Here is a 14,439-nt window from a genome sequence, read left to right on the forward strand (position 1 = left end):
ATAGTCGTTGGTATTGTTACGGAGAAATCCCCTCAAGGAGGATTCGATTTTGTTGTTTTTTCCATGATCCTCAAAACAACTTTGGAAGCGCTAGAAAACCAGCCTCAAGATCTCATTCATCTTCCAACAAATCAAAACAAAGTTCCCGAATGGGAGAGCAGGAAAACGGTCTTATTCCCGAATATACCGTAACTCGGGCAATGCTAATGTTCTAAAAAATGTGGATCAGGATTTTATTCCCTCTTTTTGCTAGGGGGCTCAACGGGTAAAAAACTGCACCGTCAGATGTCAAGTAATGCATATAAGTTGAGATTTGAAAATGGGACTTCCATGTGGAACCAAGAATTCAAATTTATGCATGGAGTTTCAACCCTCCCATGTCAGAACACTTGCTTGAAAGTGTGTGAGTGTGTGTGTGTGTGTGTGTGTGTGTGTGTGTGTGTGAGTGTGTGTGAAAGTGAGTGGGAAAGCGAGTGTGTGTGCGAGGAAGGGGATACAACAGAGAGAGAGAGAGGGAGAGGGAAACTGAGCGCATTCGGGAGATCGAGACCAACCTTTATCTGATCCACAAAAAATGGCTCGAATCTACTTAGGTTGCTTGCGTCTGGGCACTTCTCAATTAGGCCAAGTTTTCTCACACACACCAAGCAATAGAAATAAAATGCAAAATTGGTTAAGAATAAAAGAGCTAGCAAGTAGAAATCTGGAACCTTCAAGAAGAAACGAGGAAGCAGACAGCTAGCGAGCAGACTCTTAGGTCCGTTTGTCCATGTGTTCCTTCCTCCATGATAATGTGGTCCACTTTCTTCTGTGTTCTCATGAATTAATGATCTCGAGGAAAGCCAGCACAACATTCATAGTCCCTGTCCTCCTCCTCCTCCTCCTCCTCCTCCTGTACCTTCTCCTCCTTCTCATGTCCTCATGCATGCATGTATGCATGTAGTAGATATGCACGTGCTTCTACGGGCTTTCAGAATTGTCGGAGAACTGGCTATTCGATACTTGACAAGTCCGTCAACTCGATGAGTTATATGACGGTCACCAAAACGAGCGACATTCAATTTAGGCTTGAAATTCAATGAGTTGCCAATCCCAGTGAGGGATCAAATACTCGACGAACACGACGCCTCGTGTTTGTCTTTCATTATCTCGTTCACATTCTCGCTTGGCCGTTTAGGGTAACTCATTAATATTTTACAGAGTGCGCCGATTCTCTCGAGACGCGGGATCATAGGCTACAAATAGATTCACTACACCACACAAGGCTCAATTTTCCCAAACCCACGACTATCACCACTGCCCTCGACGCCAACACCGAATCCCACCACACGAACAACAATATGTTATTAGTAATGGAAAAACAATTGGCCATCTCCTTGGTCAGTTCATGGGAAAAGAGCACGCACAGATCACCCCACGCTCATGGCTAATGAAATGAAAAGCAGCCTATTGAACATCTATCCAAATATCGCCACTTTCCCCTTTCTCTTAGTCCCTTTTGATCGCCCTCTCCCTCTCTTTTAACCGTTGGGTCTCCTCTCTGTCTCTCCGTCTATCATTCTGCTTTTCCTCTGCGTGTTGTTCCCCAATTAGGCCTCATCAAACAAAGAATGAGTGAAGTGGAGCAGAACGGAACGAACTCACACCAAAGGGCAAAAGGACAGACTTTTACCACGACACGATGGGTTAGGATCATACTCAATAGACCCCCAGGAGTGAGTGCCTCTTCAAAATGATCAGACAATGACGAATGACAAGAAATAGCAACACCACTTGTTGCTTGGATCCAACCCTCCCTTCCTGGCATGGCAGGCACAAAACGAAAACGCTCCACTTAATACTCGAATGTCTCACCAAGATCATGTGCACGTATCTGGAAAGATCCAATCCCTAGGGAAATGATACGTTTTATGTTACGTTGAGATACATGCGTGTAGCTGAACACGCATACCACGTGTAAAGAGCAAATTGTCGGTGTATTAAGAATAACACATATGTTCGGTGTTTTGGCAACCTTCACACCTCAAGCTGACACAAGTAGTCTGAACTCGTGATGTAATTTCAGTGTGGCCTTTTTCATGATTAAAAATTGTGACAATGGCCTTTGGTCTCCCACATCACAGCATTCTCGAATGGTTGAGCTGCGTTCCCTTGACATTCCTCGGAAATGTTCTCAAAATAAAGGCACAACGAACAAACCACTACGAGTCAGTCGTCTGCCCCTACAGTACAACCTCGAGTCACCTGCGCTGCTCGAGTCTGACCTTATTTCTACTGTTCATAGATCTGAATGAAAGGAGTCCCCCAACCATAAAAGTACGCTGACGATCCCACAGGCTTGAATTGGTCGTGAAAGCAGCTACACGTCGTCGTAGTCTTCGCATTCGCTCATGTGCACCGTGTAAAGCACGGAGTATATATAATTTCCAACAATACCATGAAAGTGGCTTCATTGCACGAGAAAGTTTCCCACTAAACCCTCGCTTGCTCTGCCTTGGCCGTACAGCAGGTGGCTTCATTGCACGAGAAAGTTTCCCACTAAACCCTCGCTTGCTCTCTGGCTCTGGAGTTGGCTGGTTAGCTGGTTGGCAGGCTTTCCTGCAAACAACACGACACAAATCAATCAAGGTCATTATTCCTACAATCTTTTGGCCTTTTCCTGATGGATCCCTGCCACTTCATCCAACGCCATCGTTCAAAAGCGACAAGAAACCGAGCCTAGGAAAAGCTTGCAGATATGAGGTGTGGGCAGGATATCCGACATAAACACTTTGCACTAAAAAGTTTTATGGTATGCCCGAATATCTTTGCTACCTTGACAGGGGCTCTACCGGGATATGATTATTTGCTTTGATGTCGTCCATGCAACCTGAACAAAAAGAGGCCTGTCTTCCCTTTCTCACGAATGCCTTCGTTTCATTTGGCTCTGATCCAATTGAGAGAAAAGTGGTGAAGGACCTCGCACGAACTTGGCTCTTGACCAACACTTGATGGTAATCATGGAACTGCTCAACCCAGGGACTCCCAACTAGATGATTCAATGAGCGATTTTTTTATACTTAATTTTTGGGAGCACATCATCTCTGACCTTACGGATATTGTGATTGAATATGTTTTCCAAATCCCTGGTGCCATTGGAAGAAGCTTAAGATAGGGCGTGAGATTGCGTGGGGTGATGGCATCCCTGAGACTTTCTGTATGTAAGGAAGGACCTTCCTGATCCCCTATTGACAGCTTGATGCCTCGTTACAAGAGGGATAGAGTTGGAACATAGCCGGAACAAGCGGAAACACGGAAAATGCGTGCTCCTTTCCGAGTCTGTACCAATAAAACATTGACCTCAAATGCAACAGGTGACCGTATGACAAAAAAGCCCTTTTTTAGGTGGTGTCAGGTTGCATTATTTGACACGTTTGATTCCTCTGGTAATGAGAGACAGCAAGACGGGAACCTTCATCTCCGTACTTATAAACGAGCTCCTTATTTGGTTTATGAACCCTCCCAACTTGAGTGGGTCTGCTTAATTCTCTTGTTAAAGAGACCCTAGATTGAGGGAGGGGAGAAATGCAAAACGAGTTTTATGTTCCTTGAGACTCTCCTAGCTCATCTAAGCAAATTGGTGAGAGCCATCTGCTACTGGCTGTGGTTTTATTCTTCCCGTCTTACTGCCAAGGCTTCAAGTAATGAGATAGAACGAGAATGAGGAGCACTATTCGAGGCAAAATGGTGCAAATAGCACTTCTATATTGGGGTAGAAGCAATAGAAAGAATGTCGTCGACTGTCTTGAATTCCAAGCAAGCAGGCTGGAGAGCTTCTTGCACTTGGGATGCCATTCATCCTCCTGCCGTTTACTACTATACTCTTGTTTCTCATGTTCTTAGCTTAAAACAATGCGTTAAAGTTGGCGTGTGGGAGGGGCGAGGGGCGAAGGGAGAAGGGCTCTCACTGTGTAGGCAAGAATGATCGCTTATTTTATTCGTTGAAGGCAGAGCCTGGGAATCCTTTCTTAATGGTCTCTTTATCTCCTTCCAGATCTCCTTGGATTTCATTTCTGTGCGTTACCCGTGTGACCATGATTTAACAGATTATGAAGATGACGAGGCCGCCCTGCATTGATTCGGCCTCGACATTGACGACCTCGACAACACCTTTTGACTCCTCCAACGTCATTGTTGAGGCTGCTTGCCATCATCAGAAGGAACTCATTTTGCTCCTCAACTTCTTTCGAACCGGTGATCCACACTCTTTGGACCAAGCCTTTGGCCGAGGAGGAGTGCCTACACTCGAGAGTAGCCGTCCATCCCACAGCTCTCTCAACCAGGAGGTGGCTTCAGCAAGCCTGTTGTTGTTGCCACCGCTTTCCCACATTCCTACTCGAGAACTCATTCAGGCACCTCCATTGTCCTGGGGGGGCACATCAATTCACGCTTATCAATTACAAACTTGCTCAAATCACCGGAAGGGCTGCCAGTGGAATCACAGCCCTTGGGGTGTGACCACGTGAAAAGTGGTTGACCCCTTGCAATGTCATCAGATCCTGGAGGAGGCGGAGGAGGCGGAGGAGGCGGAGGAGGAGGTGGAAGTGGAGGAGGTGGAAGCGGAACAGGAGGAGGATGTGCCGGCGATGATCCACCCCCTCTCCCCACAACACAGCCACCGCCAACACCGTCTTTACAAAAAACGACTGCTAATAATACAATCAACAACACATATGGCTTGGGCCCAGGCCTGGTCCCCAGTGATATCTCCCGGGCCTTGGAGGAAACCGCCAATGTCCTGGCCGCTCCCAATTCCGTTTCAAGTCCAGGACGAGGGGACTTGGACTCTCCCACGGGCCTCAATGGTCCCAATGGGGCGTCCACAACGAGCAAATGGGACGAGGACACTCAAAGTGAGAATGGGTTGCCGGGTTCCACTTCGCTCCCCGAGGGTCGGTGTGGTGGGTCAACAGTTCCTCCGGATTCATTTATGATAGCACGGGCCAAGGCCCTGAATCGACGTGTGCTTATCAATGTGGGAGGGACCAAGCACGAGGTGTTATGGCGGACGCTAGACAGGTTACCCCATACCCGATTGGGTCGACTTCGCGAGTGCAACACCCACGAAGCCCTCATGGAACTTTGTGATGACTACAATCTGGTTAATAATGAATATTTCTTTGACCGCCACCCTCGCTCATTTAGCTCAATATTAAACTTTTACCGCACGGGCAAGCTCCACTTAGTGGAGGAAATGTGTGTGCTAGCCTTCAGTGACGATCTAGACTTTTGGGGCATCGACGAATTGTACCTGGAGGCGTGTTGTCAACACAAGTACCATCAACGCAAAGAGCATGTTCACGAAGAGATGCGAAAAGAAGCCGAGTCGTTGAAGACCAGGGACGAAGAAGACTTTGGTGACACCAGATGCTCTGAATATCAAAAGTTTCTCTGGGATCTGCTTGAAAAGCCAACCACCTCAATCGCCGCTAGGGTAAGACACTCTCCTCCCACTACGACTTCTACGTACTATTTTACATATTCACAATCAAATCTCAGCGTTGCGATCGACTTTCGAACAACGTACATTCTTTGATCCAAAGAAAAGGAAACCACATTCCCTCCACTTAGTAGTCACTAAACTTTTAACAACTGACTCAATTAAATCGATTAACAACTTTCTGCCTGTAAGAATGGAGAATAACCTAGAGTTTCACAAACAATTCCACAAATTTACTCCCCTCTCCGCCCTATCTTTTGGCCATAGCCTCGCTAAACTTTGTCCGAACATTTTCAAGTGGAACCGGATCCACTGTCTTGTGGTTTACGTTACATCGGCTCCTATAGACATCATCCGTTGTGCTCATACTAACCACAATTCAATGACCTCGTTCAATCATCTCTCTGGCAATTCGATTTGTTTTGATCCAAGTCTTCAAATTCAACTGGTGTACCTCACAGAACAAATATCGTTCTCATGAACGTATCTGCCTAAAAGCAAGAGACCAGTTATACGCACAATGTAACTATGCATTGGACTACGTTGCAGCTCGGGCCAAGACATTGGTTCCATGCACGTTACAATGTCATTGTGCTGCGGAGTAGTCCTCCCCATCTAAGTTCCAAGTTCCAACTGGGTGCCCGCACATCTACGACGGATATAGAAAGAAGACTGAGCAACCAAAGAGTTCCACACGTCTTCGTGCTCTGCTCGTGAGCCTCCTTCAAGCTCTTTTTTCTCGCAGTTCTTGTCGATCCAGGGACTGCATGAGCCCGCTCCACGAGTCTGGTGGGCAAGCAGACGGAGAGAAGAGGAACAGGGACAGGGAAGAGAGCGAAGCAAAAATCTTCTCTGCTTCTGGCAATGAGGAAGAACGTTCCTTCACTGTAAAAAAGACTCGAGCTGAGCTCAAGGGGTCGAACGCTCAAATTTCCTTCCATGTACTGAGCTGAGCGTTCGTTGTGTACTGTATGGATGTAGTTTACGGAGGGAAAAGAGGTTTTCTCTTGGCTAAGTGTGAGCCTGAAACTTGAGAAGGGTAGAGATTTCGGGCAAGAAGAAGCCAGAAACAAAGACCAGCTATGAAAGGGAGGGCGGAAAATGTATACTCCCGTCCACAAAATCTTTGCTTTGACCTGGCCCTTGGTCAAGATTGTGCACACGCGTAATTATCCCATTATGGAACAAGACGAGGAGTATACATACGTACACATACTACTGATGCTGGGCGCAGGCGTGAGTTCACATTCAACGTTTGTCCTTAATCATCCACCTACATAAGTCCACATTCTTTTGGGTTCCTTGTTCCTCATCTCATGGACAGATGATCCGAGGAGGGGAGGAAGCCAACAAAGTTATTTTCCTTCAACTCCTGCATTACCGCCTGTGCTTTGTTCCCCCAAGTTGGCCACAATTCATTTTCTGCTTCCTTGCTCCCTCACACTCATCCATGTTCCAGACCCTACCCTTGATATAAAGAAGTGCAAGGCAGCAAATATCTCGCCTCATGTGCAAGCTCCGGGCTAACATACGAACTACCAGTCTGGGTGTGGAAGACTGACTTGCCGATGGGCTGAACCGGTACTAACTTACTCGCCACTCACAGCCATCGGGACAGCCATCGGGACAGCCATCGCACATTCCTGGGACAAGGCGATAAAAATATGATGTTCCATTCTCGCCTCTGTATCTGGATAATACACGTGAGCAAGTGCGCTCGGGTGCAATTTCAGAGCAATACAAGGCGGCGGTTCCCTATTCTATTACTTTTACTACTATTCTAGGACTGGTTTATGTTTGTGGATGGTTGCTGTTTTCTTGTTTCCACACGACGCTTGGAATCAGTTTGTTTCAACGAGTTTAAGAATCTATTATCAGCATGAACTCCTCTCCGCCATGTTTCTGAGCTAGATTGTTCAAATGTTCATCTTGCTATCCAGGTGCTAATCCAAAATATGTCCTAGGTGATTTATGGCACGGAAGCAAACGCTCTAAGCCCAAAGCTCAATCGTATGAATAGAAAAGAGAACTGTCCCAAAGGTTAAAAGGTCAGGGTTCACGAGCGACAAATTCCTGCAGACTTTTTTCACCACGGTACACTGCCAGCCTTTTCGAACAGATTAAGATTCAACGGGAGAAATTGAGTTCAGAATGAAAATCCGTTTAGGTTGCCTACATAACCATAGCTTTTGAGCCCTCCAATATCGAAGGACTGACTGAAAAAAGAGTTCTCACACTTATTGGATTGGAGCTAATAAAATTGACACAACGAGGTTACCCGTCTGCTCTTTGGGCTTATTCTCCAAGTTTCAAGTTAGGGTGGCATGTCAAGTAGTTATATTCCCTGGAGGCTCCTTCTCTCGATGAAGAATAGTAGTGGCAGTAGCACAGTGTATGAGTGGAGTAGTCACTTGATAGAAACGCGATGAAAGCTCACGTCAAGGGGGATCGTCTTAGCTTAACTACTCAAGTGATTTCTTTGATGGCCACACCACGCAACCACGAACAACCAACAACCGCCTTTATTACCAGTCCTAAATGAAGAGAATTGGCACATTTTTAGTCAAATAACCGCCCACAGCACTGACATGCCATACTTTTTGCTGGTGATATATAAGTCCACAGTCCTCCACATTTTGTTATTGGAGCTTGAGCGGAGTTCGGTTTCTCCGCATTGACGACTACGTAGATCATTCAATCGAGGCAAGGAAATAAGACACACCCGAGCTGAAGTATATACCTTCTCAAAAAAGATAAATCTTACCACTACTGCTCATGAGGCCGTTTCTTGGAAATCATTAGCGTTTCATACAGAAATGAACAGGCTTCTCGGTACACGACTGACCACTGCATTACAAGAAAGTGGTGGTTATGCCATGGCTTTATAACACTAAGACCAATCAAAGGAGTGCATGCAGTCGTGGCTTTCAGGACCGAGGGCTCTCTTTTTCTACTCTACTCCCAATGATTCCAGCAATAGAGGCACCATTTAAAAGGAGAAGGACAAAATGGCCTCCTAGAGGTCGTCAATTGCGGCAAACATGGTCCCGAGCATTGCACGGAAAAGATCCAGATTACGACCACTGCACTTCCACATTTGTACCAATGGCTGAAGCTGACCTTTTTTCCAAAGCATGAGAAACCCCCCAAACTTGTTCCATGAATCGAGTCAAATTTCTTTGACACAACGGCACATTTGAAACTGGGCTGCTTTCCTGCATGCAGCGTACAAATTCTAGCACGATTTTGCGAGTTTCCATGGTCCACGAGCTGAACTGAAACTCACAAATTGGGGCGAGAAGGAAGAGGCGGAGGAGGAGGAGTGACTCTGCGACCATGACTATTTGGCCATTCAGTTCATGGGCCATGAATACAAAAAGCCTGCAATATGATATGTGTCTTCAAAGGGGAGGACGAGGGCGACGAGGAGGAGCAGCCAAGGAATATAATTTCGCCTCCATAATCCTGTCCAGCTCTGTTCCCTATTTCGGCGAGCGAGGGTTATGGCAAAGAATAAAATCAGGGCTCCATCCTTTGACGCAACATTACAATCCAAGTGCTGCCGCTGCTGCTGCTACTACTACTAGAATTGCTACCACTATTTACACAACTGTGCCGCTCTCGTATTGAGAGCGCATAGAATTAGGACTTGGTTCGGGTTAGAGGTTGTTTCGTACTCGTTGTGCTAAGCCATGCCTGTTAACTATTGTGAAATTTGTCTCCCATCCCTCGTCCCCGCTCCCTCGCATTCAGATTTGTAGCGTTGCTTTGATCCTCTTCCGTGATCTCGGGCTCACTTTTGGGCATAAAAGTTTCTTTGCTTTGCCGTTGGAACCATTTCAAAATTGTTCTGCTGTTACAATGGCCGCACTGCTACTACTCTTATGCGCAATGTTGTAGTTTTATTACCTACTCCGAAATATCATTTCCCCAAGTCCCCTTGCTTCTAAGACGAGCGAGTGTTTGGCTTCTTCCATTTGCTTCCAAACGTGTTCCCAAACACAAAACGCCAACTTTCTTTGGCACCACAGCATTGCCAGCATTATGGATGGTTCCACGAGGATTGCTTCAAATTTGATACACGGAGAGAAAGCTTTCAAGTAACTAACAACCCAAGAACTCGCTCCTAAAAACTATTTTCTACGGGCATGGAACTTGGTCAAAGATGAAGAGACAATACGTAAGAGATGGAGCAGAAAAGGGGCAAGTCTGATTGCGCCTGACTCGCCGACAGAAAAAATGGCTGGCATTATCTTTCCTCCATTTTTGAGCTCTCCCCTCTTGCTCCACGTAGCTCTCGTTTCACAACCAATCTCTTTCCCTCCAATCATTTCGGAGGAAGAACTCCTCTCATCCCCTTTGGCTAGTGGATAGATAGACAGATAGCCTTTTATATCCTTGAGCAAAGAATTGATTCGCTCCAACTTGAGATGGAAAGCTAACTAAATATGGTCGAGCTCATCATTGAGGTCAGGATGAAGTACCAACACTCACTCGGCTGTTGCGACAACACGCCTCAGAGTTGTCAGTGCCTTCCCTCCCTTTGAAATGACTGATGAGGATGAAAATGACATCAAATGTCAGAAATGGAACGTACTCAACTAACTACTAATAATATAAAGGTCCATTCACGAGGGAACGGGATGGATTCCAGCCGAAATCCGTCAACAAAGAAGAGAAAGAGAGACAGAAAGAGCGGACAGATCCTTTTTGACCTTTCCAACTCCTCCTTCTACTCCCTCTTCTCCTCCTCCTTCTCCTATTCTCGGACTCTGCCCCTCTGAGTTTGGAGGTAACGTGATAGATTCCATTTATTTCGACGAGAATGAGGAACAGATGATCTTTACTCCTCTCTAGTAAAAGGCCATGCCTGGCCAAGACTCCCAGAGAGTGTTTCGACCCCTTGCACGATGATATTGGGGAAACCGTTCGAGTAGATGAATAGATGAGAACGATGGGATGCGACCCCACTCCTTTTTTGGGAGCAAATAGACTCCAAATTCCCCAAGACATACTGAAAAAGTCACTGAGGAATTTTCAGTGCATTCTAAATGGATCTCGTTTAAACTTCAAAGTACTCAACACTCCCGATCCCGGCAGAACTTCGGCGACTTGGCCCTATTCTCGTCTCATTGGCCCTCATGCAGCTACTCGTGGCAATTGGAGTTTCATTTTGGCAGTGCTCGATGTTTTGTCAGAAGTCGAAGATGGTACGTTCAGGGTTTTTGTTGGACCATTTCATGGTAAAGGGTCTCTTTAGATTTGTTCTGGAAAGCCCTGGTGGCCCTTGTGGGCGTCATGAATCAAACCAAAAATGAGTACTATATCATCCCGGCGGCGTTTTATGTCATTGTTTTCCCGCCTAGTGTTTACAAATAAACATGCACCACGACAGCCTTTGAGATAGGAAACGATTGCTGGCAAATAGGTCTCTTCTTCTTCATCGTATTCTCTTTTTTTAGCGTGATGAATTGAGATCGTTTATTCTTTCTCCCCCCCAAAAGTTAATTTGACTTCTGCTCATGTTTCATTAACCCTTTACAAGCCGGGAGGGATAACCGCTGAAAGAGGGCTAAGCCCAATGATTTGTTAGGCAGGGGTCGACCATGGACACATAGAATCTCTTTATTGCCCCTAGGGCGGACTTCATTTATCTGGATAATTTCCTTCATTTTACGCACCTTAGACCCTCTCGGGTAATTAGAGAAACATTGGAACACCAAAATGCAAGCCCTCAAAAGTGACCTCAATCAGATATGGCTATTGACATATTGGGAAGATTTAGTGGTTCGAATTCGTTTGAAAAGGGGATTGCTTCAGATTTTCGAGAGGAAGAGTGCGAAAGCTTTCCTTATCCCTCGTCAGCTCCAAAGTGACCAGGGGAGAGCTAGAGACGTTTGCAAATCCAATAACACGGGGACATCAAACCATCAATCTCTGACTTTTCAAGTGGGAAAATGGAAACCAGAGCTGGTCCTCAAAATTGGAGCAACGGTGGAAAACTTTTTCTAGTGAGGTCCAGCCCACGAAATGTGTGTCTTCATCGATCTCTTCTTCCCACATCGATGAATTCGTCCCGGGTTGTGAGAGGGAAATAGTTTGGCCCCCTTAACTCAAACCCGAGGCAGGAAGACGCTCAGGAGAACGCTCCCATTGCTTGAGTAGCCTTGTTCCAAAGTTTGAAATCGACTCATGGTCACGCTGCCAACGGCTGCGGCGGACTGAAGATCTTTGACTGATCTGAATGAACTTTTGCCAATCATTTCAGACTCCGTCTAACTTTTCCCATTAATATAACAAACAGCCTTCCGCAACTCCGTCTCGTCGTCGTTAGACCAGGTGTCTGACTTGAAAATCAAAACTCAGAAAAGGGGCCAGATGGATAGGGATTGGGGAAGCTCATTTTGGACGGGTATGCAAATTCTCCTCAGTCTGTCGTCACAATTTCTTTTTTTGCTTTTCAAACTTTTTTCTATTCGTGCTCGCATCTCTTTGTCTCCTTACCATGAGGGTGGTCGTAATAAATCGGTTGGGATTTCTCCGAACACGAAAAGAGCTCGTAAACACTGGACCCTTAAATCCACCTCTCAGCCCAAGTTTGCTTGACACAGAACCTGGAACACTTAGAGGATTTGGCCGTAACTCTGATAGAATTTAGATTATCCTATTTTATCTCAAAATATGGTCTCAACGAATCCACGATTATCCCCTTTTTCTGGTCTTTCATTTCCAGTCTGCAAAACACACACACACACATACTCTCTCTCTCATACACACGTACACACCCACACTCTAACGCCCAGTTGCACACGCAAGCAAGGGGTTCTTCTTTGTCCTCGAATTCCAAAACGTTAAGTCTGCAAACGCCCTTCTTTCTTCCCCCGGAGCTTCTTTCCGTCTCGCGTCCCCAATCTTTTAAAGGCTCTTCTTGTACTCTGGCCTGTTTGTCTTTGGTTCTTTACCCATTTAGCCCTTTTTGCCTTTGGCTAGTATTCCCAGATAGTCATCATGCAGACAGACTTTCCAAAACCAAGAGAGACAGTACCAACTGGATCAGCCTTGCCTTGAAGCCGTTTTTTCGTCCTTTGGCCTTTTGTCACTTTTGTCCACGACTCCTCCAATCTACCCATGACATACGATGTATGTTTGTGCCAGTATTGTGGGGGGCTGGTAACTTCCTTCGATCGACCCACTCAAAAGCTTGAGCAAGGCGCAATGACAAAATTGAGCCGGCCTGTTTAGAAATTGGAACAACGGGAACGAAAGACGGTTGTCAGACATGAAGAGGGTCGTTTCTCTCCCCGCAAAGCACGACATTTCTCGACTTTGGAATCGTCTTTCTTGGATATGTTTCAAGAATTATGGAGATGAGTTCTGAGTTCTAGTGAAACGAGGCCGTACAATTATTCAAATGAGCCGAGTCATGATAGCTTTCTCAAGACATTTTCGCCTCGAGGAGCAAGCATTCCTCTCATTTAGCCACCTCAATCTGGGAGCTGAATCGTCAAACAAGAAGAAAGAGTGTCGACATGTCTTTGGTCCATTTTCATTCCAACTATTATTTTTCTCCAGTTCTCTCCGGGTATTTTGGAGTTAGAAGAAGGCATTCCATTATCTACTTCATACCACACTCTGGCGAAAAAGGGAAATATGAAGAATGTCAAAGAGATCAAAAGGAAGAGAGTTTATTCCAACAAAAGCCGCCTGGCGTGCCTCAGTTAATATATCATCTTTTTTCCTCCCCTTCAGGGGCATCATCCTTGTTTCCTTCTTTATGGGTCCTTAAAGTATGTTTGATAAGAGTGCTCGTCTAATTCCAAAAAAAACTGAATACCTAACACCCATTTTAACATCGATTGTGTGCTTATCGTCTGAACAAGAAGTGAGCAAAGATCCCAGAATAAGCTAGAGTTCACTCTGGAACTGAGTACTGGAAAGAGGGAGCTTGAAAGACTTGAAAGTCTCGTGCGGAACACAAACCTCTTCCACGATTGCCAAATTTCTAAAGAGGTTCCCCCCAAACTCTGTTCCTGTAAGTAGGTCTCATCTCCATTTGCCTCGAATACAAATTGAAAGAGCTCCATGCAAATGAGAGGCAAGGCAAAAAGAGTCATTGTAGCAGAGAAGTAGCAATGCAAACGGGGAAAAGACCCCGAGACACGAAACCCGTTTTTCCAACACTTCACATATCTTGCCTCATTCAGTCAGATATAGAAATAAACACATGATGTTCCCCACACACCCAAGCGCGTTCGTTGGTCAACACAACGAGGCCAATTTGGGCCGTGACTCATTCATGCCGTATATTCAGTCGGCTCGATTTGTGCAAAACCCTTAAACTAGTCTCCACGGCACTTGCCTGCCCCTTCTTTTCGTTTCGCCTTCTGAGGCTGTGGAGTAATTTGGATCACTCAAGACAACAATTTAAACGCACATTCCTGAATTTGGCATTTTTCTCTTTATGCATAAACAATTTCTTGACAGACAAAAATTGCCGTGAAATCATAAATCGAAATCGTCTTTCCCCCCCAAGAGATGACAAAGTGGCCAAGATTTTTGAGCCGAGACCGCCAACTAAATGATTATTTGACAGTATTTTGAAATGCTCGTGATTCTTGGAAAAGTCGAAACTAACTTTGAGATTGAGACTGCGGCTCGTAAAGGCGAATACGTCGCATTAGTAAATCCATTCTCCTTATTATTACCATCACGAGAGTTTGTTGAAAGTTTCCAAGTTGGAAGGGCCAAAAAATAATAATGGAAAAAAGTAGATTGGGAGCGCAGACAACGATCGCGAAGCAAGAGAATAAAAGGAAAAAGGAGCTCTGAACTGGTTTAGGGTCCAGGCCACATTTTCGGCTTATTCCAACCAACGATGGGAAGAAAAGTCATAGGAATTTGCCCCCTATTCGTTCTTGTCGCATTATTGTTAGTGAGGAGAAAAACGAGGAAAGGGGGGG

General features: G+C 45.6%; 1 protein-coding gene across 2 annotated transcripts in view; it reads left to right on the forward strand.

Annotated features, from left to right (window-relative positions):
* Positions 1-14,439, forward strand: part of LOC131884456 (uncharacterized) — a 41,034-nt gene that overhangs the window by 5,454 nt on the left and 21,141 nt on the right. For both annotated transcript variants that reach the window (XM_059232241.1, XM_059232242.1), the window contains exon 2: positions 4,034-5,473. In XM_059232241.1, coding sequence (XP_059088224.1) covers positions 4,526-5,473 — 948 coding nt within the window. In that variant the 5' untranslated portion in view covers positions 4,034-4,525. The remainder of the gene's footprint in view (positions 1-4,033; positions 5,474-14,439) is intronic.

Source organism: Tigriopus californicus, chromosome 8, assembly GCF_007210705.1.
Source record: "Tigriopus californicus strain San Diego chromosome 8, Tcal_SD_v2.1, whole genome shotgun sequence".
Classification (NCBI taxonomy): Eukaryota; Metazoa; Arthropoda; class Copepoda; order Harpacticoida; family Harpacticidae; genus Tigriopus; species Tigriopus californicus.